At 37.5% G+C, this 26,995-nt stretch overlaps 1 protein-coding gene across 1 annotated transcript; it reads left to right on the top strand.

Moving 5' to 3' along the window:
• LOC146166615 (cytosolic carboxypeptidase 1-like) lies at positions 1-26,995 on the top strand. The gene is made up of 25 exons (XM_083393169.1): positions 1-41; positions 820-935; positions 2,329-2,390; positions 3,295-3,496; positions 3,904-4,044; positions 4,650-4,746; positions 4,823-4,863; positions 8,585-8,734; positions 9,699-9,773; positions 11,381-11,554; positions 12,501-12,598; positions 13,214-13,324; positions 13,828-14,076; positions 14,849-15,017; positions 16,472-16,576; positions 17,221-17,383; positions 17,770-18,271; positions 18,507-18,663; positions 19,217-19,446; positions 20,502-20,667; positions 21,468-21,696; positions 23,232-23,353; positions 24,552-24,688; positions 25,431-25,729; positions 26,255-26,995. The coding sequence occupies exons 1-25, from the start codon at positions 1-3 to the stop codon at positions 26,832-26,834; spliced, it is 4,416 nt and encodes a 1,471-aa protein (XP_083249295.1). The 3' UTR covers positions 26,835-26,995.

Raw genomic sequence — 26,995 nt, 5'->3', positions numbered from 1 at the left:
ATGTCTGCGGTTAAGTCGGCTAAAGGAATTAATGATTTGAAGTAAGTGTTAAAGAAAGTAAGTTTTTGTATAATTTCCCTGTGCCATCCTATATATAACAATTTTAATTTTAATATTTAACTTTAATTTTATAATAGTACATTTTGTAAATCATTTACCCCCATATTTTTTCTAATTAAACATATTTAACTTGAAAGATGTAATATATATTTGTTTTATTTTATTTTTTTAACCAAAACACTTTATAAATGTTTAACTTATTTTGTATTTTAACATGTGTTCCAGTCTTAGTGCTTGCCATGTGGATTTCACGGTTTGTAACTGACCCATTAAAAAAGAGTTTTGGTCGCACCAGATCATGTAACCCGGCCGGTGTGTGTAATAAGGCGTTTCAGCTGACAAAAGTCTGTTTGTCTTTGTCACTAGTTGTGTTGTCACAATGCCCTGGCACCTGTGTATTGTTGTTTTTTGAAATTTGAAACCTTGGTTAGCACAAATGCTGACAGCTGAAATGCTAATAGCTAGCACTAACTTTTTGATACAGATTTTTTTCTTTGTTTATAACTAGACCAAAGTCAAAATATGTTCAATATTCAAATTTACTTCTGTATATTCCCAAACTTCATGTTTGGTTATGTTAAACATTCTTAACATATGTCATAATGATAAGGGATCTGTATTGTTTATATTGGCTGGTTGTGGTCACTGTTAAAACAAAAGGGTAAAGTTGATGGCCACTAACATATTCAAGTATACTTAAACTGTCTTAAATTTGTTTTGATACATGTAATTTTTTTTCTTGTTAATTTTTTTTTGTAGATCAAAGGCAAAATCTGTTTTAGCAACTCTGGAAAAACTGAGCATTGCATCTAATCCTGATAGAGAGCAAACACGTTATTTGTGCCACCGGTTACTGCAACTCGTCAACAATCAAGGTAAAAGACCCCAGAATGGAATTAACAGCATTTTTTTTTTAATTAAATAACTGTAAGCTGACATTTGTTAATATCACACAAATCACTTTTAAATCACTTGTTTTATTTAAATAGTTATACACATTTATAGTTGTTTATAGTGGATTCGTATCCTGCAGCCCACACAGCAATATATAATATATTTAAACACACACACATTTTCTAATTGAAACCGTTTCCTGAAAACATGATATATTTGGGATGTATTTGATTTTGCAAGCACGTTTTTTGACTAGTTGCTGCCATGATTGTATGTGGCAGCAATGTTAAACGTCAAGTGAGTTCTCGTAAGCTTGTTTGACCAGTAATGTTTGTGTATATTTGTATAAAATCATGAACAAGGCTGAAACACCAGTAATGTTTATGTATAACAATGCTGAAACACGACATAAAAGGCTGTTACTGTATTGTTATTATGATTGCAGCAATTTTAAAAGCATATGTTCTGTCCTGTTGAACCTGTTTGTTCATTAGTAGAATCTGAAAATCATTATTTTAACAGAAGTCATAATACTAGAGGTTTGGTTAATCGAAAATCTACAGATTAAACTAACATATATTGACAGGTTATTACATGTAAACTAACTGAGGGGTTGTTAACTAATTTGTATATACTTTTTGTTTTCTGATTTAGGCATTTGTAGACTCTTCTTTTTTATTTAAACACCTTTAGCCTATTCAGATATTTGTTTTTTAAAACAGACAACTTGTGATAAGATGTGGAAGTATTATCGTAAGTTTGCAATCATACATGAATGACTTCCAATCATATCATTTTTAATTGCTTTTTTTAACGTTTTTATTTTTGTTTTAAATAAATTGTTATATCCCATATATAATAAAAATTATTGGTTAAATATTCATTTCAGTGTTTTATACTGGTACTAACCTCTCCTATTTCTCTATTTTTGTTTTTTTTATTCAAACTGTTTACATTCTCAATATTTGTTGACATTGGTTCATTATAATAATTATTGTTTGTGCAATTTAAAAAATATTGTAATTAGTGTTTCGTTAGTGCAAACTTAATATGTAAAAATGAAGATATCTCCTCGCCCTAATGCACGTTAATGACGACAATGACTTTGAATGGTTGCAAAACAGTATAGACTTTCTTGTCTCAGTCAAAATCAGTCACTATAGGTTCTAGTTTATAAAAGAGAAATATATTTCGCCAACTACGGCATCATCAGTCTCTTAATTCGAATGAATGATTCAACCTATAGTGACTGATTTTGACTGAGACAAGAAAGTCTATACTGTTTTAGTGTTTCGTTATTGATTAACATTAAAATATAAGTTGGATTTTTGCTGATTGAATTCTACAACTATCTTACTCAATTTTTTTTTATAGAAACTTCAAAAAAAGATGTAACAAGCAAAGCCGGTTTGGACGTTATTTTGTTGACATTAGAGGTATGAAATAATTCAGATATGACTGGGGCTAAAAAATGATTAAATACATATAAATGTAATAATCATGATTTTTATATTTCCTGCTTTTATGTTGTTTAATGTTTATTTATTCTGTGAATACTTAGAAGTAACAAACTGCTAAAGAATGTCTTCTCTATTCATACAGTAAGCAATGTCTTCTCTATTTACACAGTTTGCAAAATACATAGTTTAAAATACACAACAATTAAACAATCGATGTCCATTTCTATTGTTCTTAATGTTGTGTAATACCAAATAATCCATATTCTTAAAGTTGTTCGACAGAATACCAATCTTAGCATTTCGCTTTCTAATCTTAATCCTCCTAGGGTAGTCCTACTTTTTACCTGCAGTAAAGGCCTAGTACAAGGATGTCCAACATTTTATTATAGTGGGCCGCATTGACACTTGAAATAATTTAATGGGCCGCAGAACCTATTACGTTTCAAGATTAAGTATTGCTTTTCAGAGTTATAACGGGCCTTTAGAGTATTTTTTCCCCATACTATACTATTAGTGCGCCCCTAAAAGCTGACTGGTACATTTTAATTAGGCTAATATTGAACTTTTAAAATACTACTAGGGAGTGAAAATGACTAGCAGGCCGCACAAAGATTTCAGACGGGCCGCAATGTGGCCCGCGGGCCACAGGTTGGACATCCCTGGCCTAGTACATCTATGCAGTGATGGTTTTAAAATGTACATTAGTTTAAGCTTTTAGTATGTTAGGCTGCAAGTATATATGTAATGAAAACAACAAACCCAGCTTTTATTGTTGTAATAAGTAATAATATTTTGCATTTTATTTTTTTAGTTATTTATTTATTTTATTTTTATCGTGGGGGGATGCAAAACTATATATTTCTTATTCTATGCTTTGTAGAGTTGCAACGACCAGACCACATGTCTGGCTTTGGTCAGTACTCTGGCACAACTGGCCAACGAGGGTCACTCTTCGACCAAGCGTCTTATATCCCATGACACGACAAGGATTTTGATGCGCACTCTGGCCTGTTTCGGGTCCGATCTTGACTGGAGATTGCTGTCGGCCATTATTAGCCTTCTTTCGAAACTTGGCCCAAAAGGTAATTTAAGGAAATATTTTTACATGGGATTCTGCTTCAGACAAACATATTTTGTTTTGATGCTATCTGCCATAAAAAAGGCGACAAGTGATTTCTCAGTCAAGCAGTAAAAATTTTCTATTTAATTACATTGAGAAAAAAATTATGTAACATTTTATTATTTAGGTGTATTTTATTGATACAAATTAGTGAAAAAAAATTTAAAAATAGGGAGGTAAAGTAAAACTGTTTACCTGACCAGATGGTTTAAGGCTAATTTTCAACTGTAAAACTTTAATAGTTAGTGTATGAAACTTGACATGGCGCACTGTTGGCCATTAATTATTCTAATTAAAAAAAAACTAAATTTAATTAGATTGGGCTCATTCTTGAACCCCATTAGCAAGCCATCCATGTTTTGTATTCAGATCGGCGATTTGCATTAAGAGCTCGTCTCACCGGTTCGCTACCGATGCTGCTGACTGCGGTGCGCTCAACACACAACCACCACTCGCACATGCGACTGCTGCCTGCCGCACTCAATGTGCTCAAGCTCTGTATTATCAACTGTGAGTGATTCTGTTGCCTTGTTGCATTTATCAAACGTATTTCAATGTTCTTTTTCTACTTTTAGTTTTACCAAGTTAAAGTATTTTCCCATTTGGTCCATGGTCCCCAGGTTGCCCATCCCTGAATTATTGTTTTACTGAAATATTTGTTTTTACATTGTAATAACCCAAGGTTGGGAACACACTATAAGACCTAAAAAGCAACAATACCTTAAGCAGAAAAATCTGTAAAACCATAGTATCAAGACCAACAACATAACAAAGCCAAATACACAGTTATATCCACAATAGAAAAATAACTTAATCGTCTAAATAAGACATAAACCTGTCAAAATAATTCCTCTGATTTTTTAGTAATTACGACTATAGGTAGTATAGTATTATTTTGGCCTTATTCTGAACTGTGTTTATTCCGACGTTCATGTTGTTCCTATTCCAATCTTATGGCTGTAGTCCCCAAGGTTCAATTGAATACCATTAAATGAGAGGAAGTATTTAATAGATTTTATAAATATATGAGTGGGTCGATTGTTGTAACACTAAACAATACCACACCATTAGCCATCCATAAGCAATGACAGTAAACAAATTTCTTATTTATTTAGCGTCGACCAATTCTAATCTGCTTGGCCGTGCTGGTGCTGTGAACGTTTTATGTCGTGTTTGTTTATCCCTGACAAGAAAACACTCAGCTGCTCTGAAGTAAGTTTGCTTATTGGCACACTTTGTGTTTCTGTACACTATATTGTATTTTTTATATATTGCATATTGTCTGTAGGACTTCTTTGGCTACCCTGAATCTACTAATTCGACATTCAAGTAAGTCGCTCATTATTTTCCCACCTGCTGAGTCAAAATCCATTTATGTCATTGTTATTCTAAAAGGAAACCTACTTTTACAAGCTTTATATTATGATAAAAAAAAATATTTTTCAATCTAAAAAAATATTATGACAGAATTGAAATCCAACTTTATTTTTTCGATTTTTGAAGGATCAAAATGTCAGTTAGTGTCCAATTGTATACTTGTAATAAAAATGCAATACTTCACAGAGCCCATAGGCATAGGCGCCGAACTTTCAAAATCCCAGGGCGTTTTTTAAACCAGTCCTTAAAAAGGGAGGTTCCGAAATTTCAACTTAGGAAATTCCCCTATTTTCCGTCTGACGTTAATGAATAATGACGTCATAAAATAGTAAAGGGAATGACGTCATAAAAAGTATAACCCGACATAGCCAATTAACGTCCATCAAAAGCGAACCTTTAAGACGCACAGCGAACTCGTGCTTTGAAACCGCTTAGTGTGCAATCGGGAACTTCAGGCGAAAAACTAAACCAAGACGGTGAATATGTGTGATTGATTTTGATAGAATCATGTTTCGACTATCAGCAGCGCAGTTTCCCTAGTTTCATGTACGGGACTACGCTAAATTATAAGCACGTCTTTCGACACCTGCTAAACGAAGATCGTTTTCCCGGGTGTTATTATGCCACGATTAGCGCAACATCTTCACCGAGCTGTGTGCCAAGTCAGCTAAATTACAAGCTGCGGTTGAGGGGAAATAAGTTGTGTCAATTGCACAATAAACACGTGGTCTTAGGTCCTAAAGAGTTAACAAATGCTTCAGCATTTTGCATGGGATTGCGAGTTCAGCAGAATACTTTGCAGCACGGTTTAACCAGGTTTTTAAGAACATTTAGTCTGTGAGCTCTTAATTTTAAGAATCGCCATCCTTTACGTTTTACAGCGATAAAAAAATGCTTTTAGTGGTCGGCTTTTCTGCACGCATTTGTTCAAGTGCAGTTAATGTAGGCCTCATCGCCCCTAAGACCAGGGCTGCCACTCCTAGTGGTTTTCCACTAGATCTAGTGTTTTTTTAAATATCTAGTGGTCTAGTGGTTTTCTTGGGAGAATCTAGTGTTTTTTATACCCTTGAAATCGAGTAATATACTTTATCTTATTTCCCGCCTACCATTGTTTAAAATGGTAGCTGAATGTGAAAAATTTTCTTTTTAAACCAAATGTGAAAAGCCTGCTCATGTAAGGTGATAGTCGATGGCTCGATGCTGGTTAATACTGATTACTGTCAGTGTCAGGCAGCATGCTTTGTCTAGAAATTCCTACAGCCTTCGTGCTGCACGAAATCTTTAGGGTGTAGGCCAATTTAGTCACCCCTTGCCAACCAATGATGCCAAAGGGGGAAGAGGGAGTGAGAGGACAGAGCAGGCAGGTCTAGGGTATAGTTAGTGCTGGCGAATTAGCCGGAAAAAACTCACTTTTCAAAAAGTTTGCCTCTGGGGAGGAATTTCAGCCAATCATTCGCTCGAACCCCCAGGGTCAGTTATGTAACATTTTATTGTACTTTACAGTTCAATTGATGTCATAGTCGGATATAGCAAAGTAGCAAACTTTAAGGATGTTGTATAAGTAGTGACACCACGAAAAAACAAGTTTTTATTATCGCCAACCTTTTTATAAGGACAATTTTAAAGCCTGCTTGAAACCAGATATGGCCTACAGCAAATATGCAAAGATATACAGCAATATGCCAAGTTTGCGATATAAAGTTAAAACAACAAACAAAATTGACCTTTTAATGTACTGTGCAAAGACAGCATTAAGCATAAAAAAACAAATTATCCCGCTTTGTAAAAATGTTTTCAAGTGCTTGTTATTCTTTGACTTTTCATAATGTGTAGATTTAGAAAATAGTGGATTTAATAAAGCAATTATGGCACACAGACACGAAAATAATCTATTTTTTAAGTTGATTAAACGTCTGGCGATGTTTAACCGACATAAAAATAGCCATTTGTTGTCGCGATAACAATCTAGTGCTTTTTTTCCTGATCTAGTGTTTTTTTATTGTCCAATCTAGTGTTTTTTTATTTTGAGAGTGGCAGCCCTGCCTAAGACACTTTTGAAAACCCACAGATTAGGCAGCCCTGATTTAAACAATATATAGTGCTATATAACCATGAATTAGTATTTTCATTTATCCTTTCCTGAAAATGATTGACAACATTTCGGAAGAGAGACAAGTGGATCATGTGTAGTGGGTCATTTTGTGACCCGCGGGTCAGTGGTTGGCCACCCCTGTCTTAGGATAAGCTTATAGCGAATAATTTGCTGTATCTATCGTTACATAAAAAGGCGTTAGGCCACCTTTTCAAGAGAATCTGCGTTAGTTAGAAAATTCCGTTGTTACATCAACATCGGATACTAGCGCATACAGCGAACAGCGGGAAACAGTACTCTAACTCGACGTTTTTAGCGAGAAAAAATGAAGGCTTGACTTAGGGTTGTCGATGGTCGAATACATTTTTGCTAATCAGCCAACCTGAACGAATAACGAAAGGCGAAAGAGAAAATAATCCTGCGTTTACGGTCGACCACACAAGACACGAGAAACGGCGTTTTGCTTGTGATTTTGGTTTCGCATTAGCTTAAGACTTATGACCCAATTACATTAAAAATATTGCCGCTTTGGACGGTGAGTTAAACCCTGACAAAACGAACAAAAAACGATAATATCACTTGCAAAAAGGGGGGGGGGGGGGTGTCGAACCCCCAGCACGGCCCTCAATACGCCAAGCTCATTACCAACAAAACCCTAACCGATTTTGCGATTTCTTATATTATGATAAAACAACCGTTATGTCTCATTAATTGTACTTAATTAAAGCTAATGTGTACTCTGTCCTGCATTAAAATGATGAAGGACGAAGGTTAGTTCCAATTTACTTTCAGAAGTGTTCTTCACTTATTATCCGCCATAGCATACGTGCAGAAGGAGCGAGCGAAGCGAGGGTGGATTTTTTGGGGCTATAACGATATTGAAAATTAAAGAGACTTGTGCGAGAGGATTCGGCGTTATTGAACGAGGATTTTTATATGTGTTTGGCGTTTAGAAGCTTATGTTCGGAATATTACGTTTATTTATCGATTTGACTCATCATATTAGACATTAGGAGTGGCGCTATAGACGAATCACTGTGTTAAACGGCGTTTAAAAGTTAGAAAATAGGTTAACACTTGTCTATTTTAGCCTCAGTAATTCGCTTGGCGCATTTTTTAACACAAAATATTTTTCACTAAACACAAATTTCTCATCAGCTTAAGCTCGACCTACATTTAGAGCGACCTGATACTTGGTTTATTCAGCGAAACTTGGGCGAATTCCAGGGCGTTTTGACGCCCTGCAAGAAATCCAGGGCGTCAAAAAACGCTCTGCACACTCACGTTCGGCGCCTATGCCCATAGGTATCCCACAGAAGCTCCAACTATAAGTTATACTTAACAACCCAAAGGACATTTTATCAAAAGTCTGAAATTTTTCTTATTTGTTTTGGTCTGCCAATATTCCATCTGTAATTCGGGAATTTTAGTTAGATTAGTCAAACAACTAATATTTGCGACCCAAAGGATATTTATTAAAAGTCTGAAACTTTTCTAATTTATTTTGGTCTGCCAATATTTTATTTGTAATTGAAGAATTTTAGTTAGATTAGTCAAACAACTATTACTTGATTGTTACAGAATCGAATGCTTCACGAGCCATCACCCTGGGTCTGATGTCCCAGATTTTGTCTCTACATCGTGAATATCACAAGAGTGATTTCCGTGCCAATCGGCATGTTGCCATAAGGAAGTCCTTGTTAAACATCGTAAAGAATATGGCTGTTCTCAGTGAGTAATTTGTTTACAATGTCTTACTTTAAATAACAAAGTGCTTGATACCATATGCTACTGTTATACCATGTAAGGCAATTGTGTATTCAAAGTAGTAATACATTAATAAATTCTGATTGAGATTTTCCCTAACTTACATAAAAGTAGATTTATTCAGTTTGAACTTTACAGCCTAAAATGTTTTTAAAAGCATGAACCAACTTACGGGCAGACGTGCAGTTCGTGATATAAGTATTAAACTATTTTTCTCATCAAGCCTAGTTTAAGCCAAAAAATAAAGTGACATAGACGAAGTAAGTGGTTTAGCCAGCCGAAAATTTTGCAATGGGTGGAATATTTTGAAGTTAAACTAGTAAGAGAATTTGATTTGTGTCACTGCCTATCGATACATAAAATGCTTTGACATGGAATCTGCTACCTTACAGAGAAAAATCAGCTGAAAAAATGTTATTAAGAGTGAAAAAAAATGTTAAGATTTATGTTGTGGGCCATGACCCCTGTAGCCCTCCCTGGCTACGCCTATGGACCGACTTCAACTTGTACTTAAGATTATTTGGTTTGCATTTACAAAAATCAGCATGATAGAAGGGACTCCAGCCATATGACCGAAAAAAAGCAAAACATCGACGTCGAATAAAACACAGTTCGAATAAGACCAAAATAGGACTTATACGGCTCCCGATCGTCCCATACCCTCTACCTACAGCTCCAGGCGTTACTTTGGCCTTTTAGACCTTATTCCGATGAATTTAGGACTTATTTCGACAGGTTTATGTCTTATTCAGACGATTTCGATCTTGTACTGTGCTATATCTTACTGCGCATTTAGCTTTAATATATCGTTGGTCTTAATTCTGTGGTATTATAGATTTTGTGCTTTAGGTATTGTTACTTTTTTAGGTTTTATTGTGTGTCCCCGATAGAAGCTGTCAGTTCTAATTGACACTTTTATATTTACCAGAATCAGGTAGGCGATGTTTCACTGAAGCCACTGGTCTGGATATTCTCCACGCTTCATGTAAAGACTACTTGGCAGGTAAAGCCTTGATATAAATAGCTTAACATTTTACGGCCAGCCAATTGTTGTTGTCGCTGGTGAATTGATTTGCATGCGGCCAAACACAATTAGTCTTAAGCACTTCCTGTATTTCTTCAACCAGTGGCCAGCCTTCATACACTGTCGAGCCAGCAATTATTATGGCCCATCGTAAGCATGATCAGCATTTTGAACATTGCAAGATTGATATGCAACGCATTTTGTTCAACATAGTGTTTTAAGTTGTGCATACAGGTCTAAATTTTTTGGGGGATTTTTTTCAATCTAATTAAGGAAAGTACTCAACTCTTTATAAAGAAAATGACTATGATTATCGCAATTTTAAAGTTAACACTGTAATGTCTAAAAGTGGTAAAAATTAGCTTGATAATAAATTGCAAAGCCAAAAAGGTTGAGTAAATCGACATCATCTTGATTACTAAGACGTTTCGATACGAGTTTGTATCATCTTCAGTTAATGTGACTGAAAGCAAATTCAAGCATCACTTATAAGAGATGGGACGCAATAATTAGTAATAATTAGTGGTTGACCAAAATGGATATGCTGTACAACAAATAATGTTAGTATCTTTGTGATCATTATATAATGTTAGTATCTTTGTCATCATTTTCGTCTTTTGTGGATGCGCAATTCACCCCTTTTGACCCATATCCCTTTTGTTGTTTGTTTATATTTTACATTAAAGTAACTATATAACCCATAGGAAAACATTTATCCGGAGTTGAACATTAATCAATATTATTGGCCTTCTTTTAACTTTTGTTTTATTATAAAGTCTTAAAATATACGACTTACTGGAATCCAAGATTGAAGGCTGAAATTTATACTTAATTAGAAAAACCCAATTAATTAGAAAACCCCATTTTTTCCATTTAAATTTGCGCAAAATTTAGCAACTTGCAACAAAACACATGTCACCAATCAGTTTTCAACCCTGTGCATTCGCAGTGTTGTAAACAAGTCATTTTTAAACGATCTAAGTCTAAGTCAAGTCATTTGTAAAATAACTTAAGTCCAAGTCAAGTCTTTTGCTAAATAAACAAGTCAAGTCCCAATCCAAGTCAAGTCATTTTGAGAGCCAGTCAAATGTCATCGAAAAAAAAAACTATTAAAATTGACAAACTCGTTTAATTTTGAGCAATTATTTAACTAAAAATCAAGTCATTTTGGTCAAAGGCTCAAGTCAAGTCAAGTCAGGTCAGGTCAGGTCATTTGGAAACAGTGACTTAATTGCACTTAAGTCCAGTCATTGGCTTGAGACATTACAACATTGCTGCATTCACACACTGACAACACACCACTGACCTTGATCCAAAATTACAGAGTTCAACACTAATTAATATTATTGACCTTCATTATACCTTTGTGTTTTAATTATAAATCACGTGACATGTACGACTTACCGGAATCAAAGTTAAAGACTAAAATTTTTACTTTTTTATTTTTATTATGTAAATATGCGCAAAAGTTGAACCTGCAACCAAACGCATGCCACCAACAATTATTTTTTTTTCAACTCTCTGCACTCACACACTGACCGCACACGGCTGACCTTGATCCAAAAAATTGCCTGTCGCATGTGCAGCCGGGTGTAATAACAAGACGGTCAGCGACACTCTGCTCTCCGTTGCAACCCTGATCCTGCGAAGGTGCATTCAGAAGCGGCGTCTTCCGATGACCAGCTCCCACTGTTCATTCCGCTTCCACCTGCAAGGAAGAGAGAGATCGGACTCGTTCAGTTCGACGGAGAACAATATAGGTAGGTTGCGGGTTATTGCTATGCTTTATATGCGCTGTAAAGGCCCGTTTACACTACGGCTGCACTGAGCTGCGCTGGGCGTAAAATTCGCTCCAAAACGTAACGTTTTCTGTAGCTGCACTAGGCTTGAGTTTAGCAAAGCGTGGAAATCGCTCCAAAGCGTAACTTTAAGCTAGCTGCAGCTGCTGCACGGGGCTTGAGACAATAGAATTTAAATCCAAATTACGCTTTGCTCAGCTCAGCGCAGCTATAGTGTAAACGGGCCTTGAAACTTCATCAAAAATATTGATCTTTTGGAATCTCTTCATTAACCTATATTTGAATTGCAAAGCTAGCCTCTTATCCTAATTCAGTCTTTCTCAACCATTATTTTGCGGTGACCCAAAATAAAAGCGCATGTTTAACACCAAAAATTAGCTTCCAGTCTGTGTACTGTAAATGAACGCAAAATCGACTGGTATTTAACATTCTGCAACCAGTAAAATAATAATAAAATTATCACCATAAACGAAACGATTACAAGTGGTAGGATTTCATAGAAATATCAAAAAAATCGAGCTGGTCTTAAATCATATTTTTTGTAACGTTTTTGCCAATCGATACCCGATACCAGTTATTTATACCTGGAATATAGTCAAAATTTGAATAAATTGAATAAAAATCCAAATAACATTTACGATTATCTACCTAAATGTATTAAACTCTTGTTTTGCATATTAGGCATGATGGTAAACCCCCAAAAAACTTTGGCAAAAAAAATAGAAAATCTACAAAAAAACACTATATCATTTTTTGTATATCGGCCAGAATTTACGAATACCGATATATAGAAAGTAGAAGCAAAATATCGGCCGATATTATCGGTAACCCAAAATATCGACCTCTCTAGTTTTGAAATCTAGACTGTGTCTGTTTTGCAAATTAATTTCCCTGGATCTGTCTTCAGATGTGGAGAGTGAAGATGACGATTTCGATGAAGAAGATCTTCCCATATCTGGAGATAATGCCGAACTGGAGGACTCGGAACAAAGGAGGGGTTCCTCGGTATGTCGGGTGATGTCTGGTAAAATTGCGATACCTGCCGAGTCCTGAATTTTAAACAAATTTCGTGATTTTTTCAGGGATTCGGCAGAGTTCCTTTGAAATATATAATATGTTATGTTTGGTTACGTTTTGTAGGATTTAAAAAACAAAGGGATTCACAGTATTTCGTTTGTTATTTTGCCCCAGATTTGTTTCGACTCGGTGTTTTGTTTAAAAATATGTCTTGGTTGCTAAAATACCCCAAAACGTAATATTATATAATCAATAAATGTAAAGAGATCGATTTCAAGTTTAATGATTGTGTTGTAGTCATTTTTGATCTTTGCACCGAAAATAAAAGCGCTGGTGCAAAAGAAAGCAAGTGATTTCTAACAGAAGAATCTTAAATAATTCGAAAACTTTTCGACCCTTAATGTGACTCAAACTAAAGGTTAAAATCGAAAGTACTTTCAACGTTTGACAAATACTCGTTTTGGTAGGTCTCATATCACAACTGAGGGCTTCAAAATTCAGTGGTCTTTCCAATAATTGACGTGCATATTTTTGGCGTATAATCCGCTCCACTTATTGAGGAATGAGGACATTGTAGTAAGTTTGTAAATATGTTATTCGCAGGCAACGAAGCTTTCCAGCGCCAACAGTCTTGTGCGCTCGCCCGTGGTCCGCTCACACGACGACCTTAAGATGTACGAGAAGTTTTTTCCCGAGCTAACAGAGCATCAGCAGGTAGATTGGGGTCGGTTGCGTCGGGTATTTTAAAAATGGTATTTTAGGCAACAAAGTAAAACTTGATTTTTGCAGTTGACTATACGGTATTAAACTGTTTTTGATCAATCGCCTTGTTTAATAGAATTTAAAAACGGCTTTTTCCAAAACCTATAAAGAATGACTTTTATTTACACCACAATTCCCAATTTTCTTGCCTATAAAAAACAAAGAAACTTTCCCCTATTCTTCCTATTTTCTAAAAAGTTATAATCAATAAATAAAAACCTTTTTTCTCCAAACTTCAAACCCTTGCAATCATAAAACCTAAAAAACTTTGAATAAATAAATAAAAAAAAAACTTTTTTCTCTAAACTTCAATCCTTGCAATTCAAATTCACAAAAAAAGTGTTTTAAAAAAAAAACATTTTACCTTAAAATTCAAACCATTGCAATCCAATTCCTAAAAAAGTTTTCATAAAAAATAAAAAATAAACATTTTTCCACCATACTTCAATCCACAGCAAGAGGCTTACGGCAGGTGGTGGCACCCCGAAGTGGCCCGGCCCCACTCGAGCGGGGAATCCCCCGACTCCGCCCCCCTCCACCCCATGCGCCGGAACCCGGGTACCCGATACAGCTACCCCGATCTGCGGCCCCAGGGACCGTCCCGACTGCCCCAACTCAACAACAGCGGGGATTCCCCCCGCGCGGCGTCGCACAACTGGGAAATCCCCGTGACGCTGGACATGCAGCGGTTGAACGTGAACCAAGTGAGTTAATGTTAATAGTGGATGGTGATTGAAATATACACCGAAAGTCATCGTAGGCTCACCGACTCTGTCGATCAATGATGCAAGCAAGGCAGGCTAGAAAACAATTATTGCCTGCAGTAAGGTTCGAACTCACGACCTCGATCTAACTGGGACCGTCGCTTTACCAACTGAGCTATACAGGCTCAAAGAGGAGCGAGTCGAGAAACAACCATGCGCCAATGCTGGTCGTGAGTTCGAACCTCACTGCAGTCTAGTTGTTTTTCTAGCCTGTTTTGCTTGCATCATTGATCAACAGATTCAGTGAATCTGCGATCGCTTTTGTTGTACTAATGATACGCAGGTCGTAATAGTTGGTCAAAAAGCAGCTTCTGAAGGGCTAGATCGCAGTGGTTAGCACACATGTGTGTGTGAATAGTGAATGGTGATTAAAAACTAATGGTTCCGATCTGATGCTAAGTCTTTATCAGTGTACAGAAATTTATTTAAAACACCAAGGCTTACACAAGTGGATTTATATCTTAATTCTAATCATAACAAAACAATGTTATTGAAACAGAAATAGCATCAGCGTAAGTTAAACAGTGTGGAAAGTGAATAAGAGTGCTTTTCAACCCGTGGAATGGTACGCACTTGTGCGGATGAAAGTTTTCCGAAATGCAAACGGTTAAAGCAGTATTCTCTTACAAATAATAATTAGGTCATTTTGAAATAAAAATAAAAAAAACATTTGAAATCATTTTTGAAATTGAAATAAATTCTCTTAATCCAGAACCAGGCGACCAACTTGCAAGACTTCGGTGGTATCCAGGGGACACCCGCTTCCCTCGTTGCTAGGCAACCGTCGCCACGTCACTTGACGACCGAGAACGGCAGCGACGACCACGCCTCCCGCCACGCCCCCTACACCGCGTGGGACTTCACCCCTGTTGAGAGCACAGGTAAGCTACTTTTGAATAGCTTAGTGTTGACATGTAGTTGTGGATCGCGTGATAGCCCTACATTTATTGCACTTTATTTTAAAAGTTTGTGTAGCCTGAAATTTTTATTGTTTCAGCGTGGTTCAGACCCACGTGCCAAATGTGGTCCTGAGGGCCTGTCGAACTATATTTTTTGCCAACTTTAATTATACTTCAAACTTCAATTATATGTAAACGCAAAATTTTTGGCGCGTTTTGTGTACATTATTCGTTTTATAGTATGTTTTACATTATGGCATGCCAGTGTTTTGGGCTTCAATGCGCTGTTGAAAACAAATATCCTGAATCCGCCACTGTTTTCTTGCTGGTTTTGCGTAGTGGGCCTTCAACAGCTCGGAACCACTGTTGTATAATTCTTATTTAGGCATTTTAAGGTAGATAGATTTTAAGAGCGCAACGAAATAAAATTTTCGACGTTAATTATTTGTGTAAAAGCTTTCTGCATTGTTCATTGCTGGCAGTTTTTAATGGCGGACCAAGTATAAATATATTCACGCTGGCCACAGTAGCAAAACAGGCCTTCTATCCGTATATGTGACAAGTGTTATAAACAAGTTATTTTGAAATGACTGCAGTAGAAGTCAAGTCATTTGTGAAATAACTTAAATTAAGTCTTTAAAAAATACCAAGAAAAGAAAATTTAATTCCTATCGCCAGTTGTTTAAGTAAAGTTACAGCCACGTCATTACTAGAGCACGTCATCTCTAAGTGAAATAACTTATATGAAATATAGGTTAAACCATTAAAATTGACAAACGCGTACGACTATGACCAATATAAATTCAACTAAAAATAACAAAATAAAACAATATGTAGAAACCTATTTGTTTTATGTGCGGAACTGGAGACCAATAGCTTAATTTTGTATTAAACTGTTAAATAAAAACACTTCATTTCAACCAAAGTCATTTTATTCAATGACTCAAATCAATTTAACGTATTTTACCTAAACGATTTAAGTTGAAGTCAATTCATTTAAAAACGATGACTTACGTTGATTTAAGTCAAATCATTAGAAAACTGTGTGTGACCCAATTCGTAGCACGAATAAATGACAAAAATATATTAAAAATATTCCTTTATGCATATGGGTTTTCTAAGTGTATAAAACCCTATTTTTATTCTAAGTGTATGGCCCTTTTTTAGTTTATTTTTTTAAGTGTATAGACCTATATATTTTTTTAAGTCTATAGCCCTATTTTTTAAGGTAAACGTCCCTATTTTTGTATGGCCCTATGTCTTAAGTCTGTGGCCCTATTTTTTTAAGTCTATAGCCCTATTTTTTTAGGTAAACGGCCCTATTTTTGTATGGCCCTATGTCTTAAGTGTGTGCCCCTATTTTTTTAAGTGTATGACCCTAACTTTTTTCAAATCTGCGGCTCTATTTTTTCAACGCAATATGGTTTTCTTTCCAGATGACCGGAGTATACCACCACTTCACCTTCCCCAGATTACAACCAATCCCACTTCCAAGGTTGCACCCGCCCAAGTTTACGACGATAACACTGGATTTGACCAAGGTTTGTATCTTAGCTTTGTCGGATGAAAATTGGCAAAAACTTTAAAATAAATAGCTCTCCTAACTCTTACCGCAACAAGGAAGTAACACCAACTGCCGTAAGGCCAACTTCAATGCCAAGGCACCATGTGCTCAGTGACCTTTGACCGTTGTAATTTTGGTCATAATGTAATGACATCAAAGTGCTCAAGGTTAACATGTGATATTGGTGTCTCGAAGATATTTTTCGGAGGTCATAAACTCCTCCTATATTATAAAATCGTTTTCGGCCATGGATTGATAAAAGCAGCCAATTTGTAGGGTATAGCGGTCAAATTGATGTATTTTTGAACTGGAAGAAAAATTACGTTAAATTAAAACCAAAGTGCGCAGTCAAACTTTAAATGAATCCCATTTGAAACATAATGCAGGACTATGGCGTCCTACGATGTAGGCCTATACTATATTACTGTAGTCAATTTTTACATTGAACAAAATAAGTGAAAATTGATAAATAGCTATCGGTTCCGGAAATGTGGCCGTGATTTCTATTCTCACCAAAGGCTAGTAATTTCTAGCGTCAAATTGTTTGCGTTTGCTAATATTTCCGGGTCTTTTTGTCAAGAAAGCAAGTGTTCTCTAGTAAAAAAATGATTCCAAACCCAGGTGTCAGCGACGAGCATTCCGAGGTCCTTGCGCGAATTCGCGACGTCGCTTCGCAAACTATCTCGGTGCGACAAAACCCCAACCAGCTGTCCCTGGCCGACCAGTGGGGGGCTTTCCCGCCAACGAAACCGGAGCCCCAGACCAGCAAGAAGTTTGTGCAGAGGTAAAGCTGCTGGATTACTGTTTGTTTGTTGCTTTGTGTTTGTTGTTTTTTTTGATAATATTTTTGATGTTTTTTTTTATATTTTTTGCCTTTACTTTTAACGTTGGCCATGGAAACCCACAGGTAACAATGCTACGACACAAATTTCCGACAATATAAGTCAATGATTGTCAAAATACAACCAATTGGGGACGCACTTTTTAATAAATAATTAGGAAACAATACAATGATGACGCAAGAATATTAAATAAACGTTTTAGCCAACAAGCGGCCAACGAAATGCATTTAATATGATTTCAAAATTGTTCACTAGTAATGCAAATTATCTAAATTCGAAGATCCACGTTTGTAAACTGATGCAACTTTAAATGTGTTGTACAAAACAGGTTGATAAAAACGCGCATCTTGGACGACGTTTCGCGTGATCTGCACCCGGACAAACTAATCAACGCAGTCGCCTACAACGCAAGACAAAAGGCCGAACAACAACAATCACAACAACAACAACAAAAACAACAACAGCAACAGTCCAAGGACGAATACACAAACGGGCAGGTCTACCGTTGCGAGGTCCACCAACCCCAAGACCACAAAACGACCAACGGTCACCCAACCGTGACCATACCCACTGGTCTGGAACATGACGTCACCACCACCGAACCATCTCGTGACGTCATCCTGGAAAATAGGGGCGACTTTGGGTCCAGTTCGGGGACAGTTTCCGACTCTACTTGGCCCGGAGCTTATTTGGATGAAGGCCGTGAAAATGCGCTCGGTGCTGCGGAGAATCTGATTGGTGCTCCGGGTGGCGTTGGCCGCGATCCTGCCACGCCCATGCTCACGTTTGATTCGAGCTTTGAGAGCGGCAACCTTCGGTACGCTACACAGGTAAGTTGTTTGGCAGTGCTTTTTTAGGATTTCTATCGCTTTGAACGTTATGAATAACTCTTTATTCATTTTCAACTGAATAAAGAGTTATTCGGAACGTTCAAAATGCTACCTACTTTTGTATGGGATTTGATAATCTTGTTACGTCTTACTACAACCTCCGTCCATTATGCTCCAAATAATATAAAATGAGCTTTTAAAAAATAGAAAAATGGTTCTATGACTCACATCGCAGGTTCGCGAGTTGGAATACGACCTTATCCTTGACTCGGACTGCAACGGTCACCACCACAGACAGTGGTTCTACTTCGGCGTGTCGGGAATGAAGCCGGGCAAGCCTTACCGCTTCAACATCGTCAACTGCGAGAAGAAGGGAAGCGTCTTCAACGAAGGCATGTTCCCAGATAAGACAATATAGCAGTGGTTCTCAAAATAGGATCCGATGAGCCCTATGGGCCTGTTAAGTTTGGAGGGGGTCCGCACTCCGCATAGCATCTTCTATTTTAAAGCCTTATAAATTATATTAGTCCGGTGTCGGGAAAGTATGTTTTTAGAAAAAAATATGTGTTTGCACAGTTATTGTATAATTAGTATGAGAACTTTTTTTTTTAATTTTTGCGGTTTTAACTACATATATGGCTCCGCGGTTTTTTCCGGGAATCATATGGGATCCGCAAGGTGAAAAAGTTTTGAGCACAAGCCGAAATTTTAAGATTTTTTAAGGCACAAGCCGAAATTTAAAGCGCCACCGCAACCTTTCGTGCTTTAACCGAATTTCTCTTAACTTGTGTACACTGTGCACGGGTTTGTAATGTACCTAGATAATGAACTGCAAAGGTCGAGTAGATCGACATCATCTTGATTAAGATGTTTCGATACGAGCTTGTACTATCTTCAGTTAATGTGACTGCGAAGTAATTCAAGCCTCTTTAATTGATACTTCAGGAATGCAGCCGGTCATGTACTCGATGGCGGAGGCTCGCCTTGGGAATCCGTGCTGGCGTCGCGCCGGGAAGGAAGTCTGCTATTACCGCAACCATTTCCTCAAAAACTCAATGTCGGCCGGTGGAAAGTGTCGCACCTACGTCACGTTGACCTTTAGCGTGACCTTTCAACACGACGATGACCTCTGCTACTTGGCCTACCACTATCCGTACACCTTCACAAAATTACAGGTAAATTTTTTTAGAGATCGACCGATATCGCTTTTTAGATCGATACTTATACCCGATTTTTTACAATTTTGTCAACCGGTACCGATTATTTTATAAACCTTGGAAATGTTTAATACTTGAATTATTCGAAAATAAAATCCAAATAACGTTTTAAGATATATATACCTTTAGGAATTATTAAACTTATATTTTTACGTATTAACTTGATGCTAAAACCTAAAGGCGTGATGCTAAAACCCAATTTTTTATTCAAAAATGTGTAAGTTGTTTGTTGTACAAAAATTATATCATATTTTCGTACTAAAATATCGGCCAAAGTATCGGCCTACATTTACCGATACCGATATATCGGTAGAAGCCAAATATCGGCCGATATTATCGGTAAACCGATCTGTAATTGTGTTTGTAGGATTGTTGTATGACGCGCGTAGGCTGAGACTTGTGCAAAACTGCTGTTGTTATTTTCCTTTGATCTGCCTTATTTGCTTGTTTTTTGAGTTTTTATTTTAAATCAGAGCTTCGAATAGCTTACGCAATATTATAAATCTAAGTTAATAGCCATAACTTGTCACCAGCAAAGTTTTTTATTAGAATTGTTTTTTGTTTTTTAAATGGTCTGTACTTACGCTTACGCTTAATTATTTAACATTTATTTCTTAAAACACACATTTTTTGTAATTTTTTGCTGTTGTTAAAATACGCTTCTTAGCTTCTTAATGCCACATAACGTGCAAAACAGAAGATTTACGACAAGAATCAATTGTCAAAAAATGTATTTTCGTTTTAAGTAGAAAGGCAACAGAACAAATAAAGTGACGTTAAGCGAATTTAAACAAGAAAAGACAAAGTGAAACAAAGCCAAGTAAAATGAACAATTTTGCATTGCACCTATAACCTAATAAAATTTACCAGATGATGAATTTTTAGGGACTAAAAATGCTCAATTTTGATAAAGGATAACACGGAGTATAAAGAAAAAAATCTTCACAAAAACTTAAGATGTTTTAAACACTAGCTTGGAACAAAACTTTGACCATACTGAACTATGTTTTCAGATGGACCTGAATTCGCTGCTCCAAGGAGTGGATGAGAGCTCGGTATTCGTCCGACGACAGTCGCTCTGCCATACTCTGTCGGGGAATCCCCTTCCACTGCTTACCATCACCGCTCAACCAAAGGTCGATGAGTTCACATCACACAGCGAGGCTTGGGAAGAACTGAGTAAGTCACTCGACTTTTGCAACACGTTTTTCCACGCCTGGTTAATTAAAGGTTTCAGTTTTGCAACGAAACATTAATGTGATTGCAAAAAATGTAAAAAACAGGCAATATGATTCTCAGAACATTAGAAAATATATACAATATACATATACATAACCTATTTACATGGACTATTTAGTGTTGCGAAAATTTTAACAGCATGTTGGCTAGAATTTATAACTTTAATTAACTTTACCATTATTCCTTTGTTTCCAGTATACATATAACCTATTTACACAAACAAGAAACTATTCATGGTTGCGAAAATTCAAGAAAATTCGCGTTTTTTTTGTAAAATTATAACCCACAGAGTTTCATAGTACACCGAAAAGCCTTTCCAGGCTTACCGAATCTGTCGATCAAAGTGCAAGCAGGGCAGGTCAGAAAAACAACTAACCTGCAGTGAGGTTCGAACTCACGACCTCCGGTCAAGCCGGAACCGTCGCTCTACCAACTGAGCTACACAGGCTCGGGAAAGCAAGTCGAGAAACAACTGTTGCTAGAGCGACGGTCCCGGTATAACCGTAGGTCGTGAGTTCGAATCTCACTCAATCTATCACATCTCCGTTTAAGATTTGCCTGTCGTTTATTTTTTTCTAGTCAATCAACACAAAATTAAATATAAAACTTAAACTTACACAGCAACAAAAGTAGCTGTTAACACTAAAATCGTCACGTTTGAAATAAAGAAAACGAAGGAGACAAGTAAAATAAAAATAAAAACAAATGTGAAAAATAAATGTGAGAACCTTCTCATCCAGGATCACGTCCGTACATCTTCCTCTCTGCTCGCGTCCACCCGGGAGAGTCTAACGCCTCCTGGACGATGCTGGGAACACTCCGACTCCTTCTCACTCCTGCTCCGGGGGAGGACTCGGAGGACCTCTCCGATGATGACGTCACACAGGCTGCGGTGGCCGACGAACTGAGGCGATCGTACATCTTCAAGATCGTGCCCATGCTCAACCCAGACGGCGTCATCAATGGACAGTAAGGCCCTTGAAATTTGTGGCTTTTGAAAAAAGATTTGAGTATGTCATTTTTTTAAATACACGAAAAACGTGTGCATTTCTTATGAAATTAAATTATGAACAATGTTGAAAAAATGCTTTAAAATAGAAAAAATAACGACATGTTTTTGTTTTTTATTATTTTATTATATCTCATAAATAGGGCGAATATTTTTTAACCTGAAAAATTAAATTTTGACAAATTTTGACCTGAAAATAATTTATTTTGACAACATTTTGACCTGTTAGAAATACAACCTAGGCGTCGTTAATCACGCGTTTTTATACCGTATATTGCTCTAATAAAGATATAATACGGTTAAAATGACTTTAAACTTATATCAAAACTAATTTTTTTTTTAATAAAATAAAAGATAAATTTCAAAATAACCGAACGACCAATTTCAAAAAGCTGACTTAAGTTTTTTTTTTAATTTTGTAAGCGATTTATGTGCAATTTTATTCGATTTCGACTTGAAAAATTTTGACCTAACGTGTAAATTTTGACTTTTTTTGACAAGTCAAAAAATATTCGCCCTACTCATGAAATAAAATTACGTCTCCAGAATGACCGTTGCTTAAAACGTGAAGGGAAATTGAGCGATAAAAAAACTTAAAGAATTCACATTCTGTCATAAAGTGTTTATTGACATACTGCAAATCACCTAAGCTGCTGAAAACACTTTTGTACAAGGTTTTTTCTGTACTCTCCCTAAGGTTGCAACAAAAAACGTTTGTTCGATGTATGTCTTATCTTTGTGTTACATTTTTTAGGTGGCAACAAAACAGGCCCCGAGTGGCCAGCAAGGCCTAAAACTTTCTCGCAAAGACATTTTACAATATAATTTTACCAAGAAAAAGTTCGTGCCAACTGTAAACTCCCTAAGTTGCCAAAAAACGTTTGTTCGATGTACGTCTTGCTACATATGTTATCTATATGTTACAATGTTTCAAGTTGCAACAAAAACATGCCCCGAGTGCGACCGCAAGGGCCTCGAAATTTGTCTCGTTTAGTCTTACGTCCAAGTTTTTGCGACAAACCCCAGACAAATTCCTGGCGTCACGCGAACCTTTTAAGTAAATTAAAATCAAACTATTTCGTTACTACATTTTTCCCGTCAACTTTTCTAAAAATGTAAACAATGTTGCTAAGTTCGATTAAAAAAAATTGTCTGTTCAAAGTAAGGTTTCATTTGTGTTAGGATTAGCAGTGATGTGTTGAAGCGTATTTTGATGTAAGTGCTTTATGACCTATTTAATTGTGTAAGCATTCTATTTCTTGCGGCCAAACGGTCAAAGGTCACTAATCACATGGTGCCTTGACATTGCAGTTGTTGTATATCCACCTTAACTATAGGTTACGTAAATGGGTAAAATACAGACTGTAGAGTTGGACTCAACAAAATCGAACTCGGGTTATTTTTAAGCGACTCCGCAGCCCTGGTTCAAAGTAAGGCTTCTTTGCATGCAAGTCCATGTTTTACCTGTGGCTGAAGTATCTTCGTATCTTCTTAGCCACCGTTGTTCGTTGAGCGGCGAGGATTTGAACCGAACATGGCTTGATCCTGACCCCAACCTCTTCCCAACCATCTACCACACCAAGGGTCTGCTGCAGTACCTTCACTCAATTCATAAATGTAAGTCGGCTCATAAATGTAAGCTTGGTAGTTTCCCTACAATCCACCACACCAAGGGTCTGCTGCAGTACCTTCACTCCATTCATAAATGTAAGTCGGCTCATAAATGTAACCTTGGTAGTTTCCCTACAATCCACCACACCAAGGGTCTGCTGCAGTACCTTCACTCCATTCATAAATGTAAGTCGGCTCATAAATGTAACCTTGGTAGTTTCCCTACAATCCACCACACCAAGGGTCTGCTGCAGTACCTTCACTCCATTCATAAATGTAAGTCGGCTCATAAATGTAAGCTTGGTAGTTTCCCTACCACTTACCACACCAAGGGTCTGCTGCAGTACCTTCACTCCATTCATAAATGTAAGTCGGCTCATAAATGTAACCTTGGTAGTTTCCCTACCATCTACCACACCAAGGGTCTGCTGCAGTATCTTCACTCCATTCATAAATGTAAGTCGGCTCATAAATGTAACCTTGGTAGTTTCCCTACAATCCACCACACCAAGGGTCTGCTGCAGTACCTTCACTCCATTCATAAATGTAAGTCGGCTCATAAATGTAACCTTGGTAGTTTCCCTACAATCCACCACACCAAGGGTCTGCTGCAGTACCTTCACTCCATTCATAAATATAAGCTCGCTCAAACTACACTAGAAACCTATAGCTACGCCGTTGCGTGTTTGGTGTTGGCTTAAATGCTGTAATGGACGTAATATACAAATAACAACTACAATAAAAACGTCCGCATGTATTATGTTAGACAGTTTCTGGTTTGAAAAAATGCGAATTTTCACTGTTTACATTTTTAAGTCAGGATAAAGCATTTGTGGTAATTTTTATCACGTTCCCTAAAAAGTAAGTCAAGCACGACATACAAAAGTGTTAACCATCTGTTAAAAAAGAGTTACTTTACCCCAAGTAGGTTCATAAATGTAACCTTGCTAGTGACCCAGCTGTATCACCTGTACTTAATTACCGAAATGTACAATATATTTCGTTTGTGGGTTTTTTGACGTAAAATAACAACTCCGGGGGGTCAAAATTGTGAAGAAAAAATTGTGAAAGACTCAAGGGAAAGACTCAAATTTGTGAAGACTCAAGGGGGTCAAAATTGTGAAGAATTTTGACCAATCGTATCAATTTTCACTAAATTTTGAAAGTAAAAAAAATCGCTCTACTGATAACGTTTCTTCCGCAGCTCCACTGGTCTACTGCGATTACCACGGGCACTCGCGCAAGATGAACGTGTTCTTGTACGGTTGCTCACACAAGGAGTCCATTGCTGCCGGTGAAGCGAGCACCGTACTGGATGGGCCAGACGACACAGGTTACAAGGTCAGTAGCATTTATGTAAACCAGTGGTTCCCAACCTGGGGGTCGCAAGGGGTTGTCTGGGGGGTCGCCGTGTAGTATTTGACATGAGAAACTTCATAAGAAATTAGCAATATGAACTAGGAGTTAGTATTATAGAAGGAGCAAAAGTAACCGCTAATCTAACATTTGTGTTTATGTGGCTTTTGCTGCAGTGAACCATTCGTGTTTATGACGTCACCATTTCACCTTTTAATTGATAAATCAAACGTAGCTTCAGTCAAACAATGTATTGTAGAAATGATTCGCTCAAACGTAACTTTAGCTTGCTGTGCATACTTAAATCCGTAGATTTTAGCCAATTTTTTAAAGAATTCGTGTAAATTTTTCCCAATTTGAATTTTGCCAAATTGTGAAATGTGTTTTTATTCACTCGGTTTTATGTATCATACACTATAATTGGAGGGTCGCGCAAGTTATCAAAAACTTAAAAGGGGTCGCGAGAACCAAGTTTTTGGGAAGCACTATATTAAACAGTTTAAGTCAGGATAAAGCATTTGTGGTAACTTTTATCACGTTCCCTGAAAAGCAATTGTAGCACGACATACAAAAGTGTTAACATTTGCAAAAGAGTTTCTTTTACTCATGCCCACTGCGTTGTCAAATAATAAAACACACTTAGAGCCTAAAACACTTTTCATAGGCTAACGTTATACGCATCTGTTTGAACGCCTGGTATCATTGACTGAACCGTCTCAACATCCAGGCGCTGCCTCGACTTCTCAACCACTTCGCTCCCACCTTCTCAATCAAGAACTGCAGCTTCGTAGTTGAAAAGGCAAAGCAGGCCACAGCCCGGGTCGTAGTGTGGCGTGAAATGGGCGTGGCACGTTCCTACACCATGGAGAGCACTTACTGCGGCTGCGACCAGGGACCCTACCGCGGTAAGCAGGTGTCAACGCGACATTTGGAGGACATGGGCGCCAAGTTCGCGCTGGTCCTCCTGCACCTTAAGGCCAGGAACCGCACCCGGGGACTTCCCGTGTTCGATATTGATGACGAGGAGCCCAAGGCCTACTCCAGGTAGGTTTTTTCATCTTTTTATATATGTTTTGTTTGTTTATTAATTTTTTTCTGTTTTTTGCTTTTTTTTATTTGTTTAAATTTTTTGTGTGTTTTTTTATTTTATTTTTTTTTCTATTTGTTTTTTGTTGATCGCTGTATTTCGTTAAACAAAAGTTGTGCCATGTTTAAAAAACATGTACACCTAAGCTGAATTGTTTGTCATTTTGTAGTGTAATAACTTGCAGATTTGAAAAAAACATTTACTTTGAAATTTAAAAATATTTTTTTTTTTTTTTTTTTTAAATTAAGTTAGTTTGGAACCTACTAAGGACTGATCTGTCGGTACAACTCCGGTTCACACCAAACGCTTGTGTAAAACTCTTAACGAGCAACCTTTTAGGTTTTTTATTTGGAAAAAACAATAGGGGCTATCTGGTAATTTTTCTATATATAAAGACATTTGATCCCCGAAATGCTTGTAATGCTCCCTGCCCACGAGTTATTCGTATGTTTCAACAGCAGCAGCCAAGAAGCCGCCAACGCTGAAGACTCAGGCCACTCCCAGCTGCTTTTAAGCCCCGGTTGTCCGGTGAACTCGGACGCTGAGCTGACCCCAGACGAGGACGACCTCTCCCCAGTCGAAACCTACATGTTCCCGTCCCTGGGCACCCAGGCCTTCAACTACTATAGCGATGAGCCTTCGTCCTCTACAAACCTCGACGCCGCATTCTGGCGCTATGACCCAGACCCAGACGACGGTGATCCTGTGCTTCTGACCACTTGTCGTGACCACGAGGTCGTTGACCCCGGCGACTTGACCTCTAGTAACCCCGACGCAAGCCTGCGTAACCGGCGTGGTCACCTGCCCGTCATAACCGCCAAGGTCTCGCCCGATACCGGACGCCTACTTAGCTATGAGTACGGCGAACGGGTCGAGGAATCTCTGCCGTCCGCGCCGCGACCCTTCGAGTCTGGCCTGAGCCTTCGGCGGGAAAAGGAGCACCAAAAGCCCGCAGAAGAATCCCAAGTCCCTGATGAGCTGCTCATCACCGAAGGCAAGAGCGCCCGCGCGCGCCGCCGGTCTTTGAAGCGTTCCCAGTCGTAGCTGTTTGGGTGATTGCGCCGCATATTTGTTAGGCGACGGGGCTGCTCGCTTTTGGCTTTGAGTTCGTGTTATATAGAGCAGTGGTTCTCAACCTTTTTGAGCTTACGGTAAAATTTCAAAACAATTTTTGCGGAGCGGTGGACCGTCAAAAATTAAAATCA

The sequence above is a fragment of the Ascidiella aspersa genome, chromosome 1 (genome assembly GCF_963924565.1).
Source record: "Ascidiella aspersa chromosome 1, kaAscAspe10.2, whole genome shotgun sequence".
NCBI classification, from domain to species: Eukaryota; Metazoa; Chordata; class Ascidiacea; order Phlebobranchia; family Ascidiidae; genus Ascidiella; species Ascidiella aspersa.
The sequence above is the reverse complement of the archived record's forward strand: the minus strand, read 5'-3'. Positions and strand labels throughout refer to the sequence as shown.

Coding starts and splice junctions, on each gene's coding strand:
- LOC146166615 (XM_083393169.1), top strand. CDS start 1: ATGTCTGCGGTTAAGTCGGCTAAAGGAATTAATGATTTGAA. Junction 9,774..11,380: donor ATGTAAAGACTACTTGGCAG/GTAAAGCCTTGA, acceptor TCGCATGTGCAG/CCGGGTGTAATAACAAGACG. Junction 23,354..24,551: donor CCTTCACTCAATTCATAAAT/GTAAGTCGGCTC, acceptor TTTCTTCCGCAG/CTCCACTGGTCTACTGCGAT.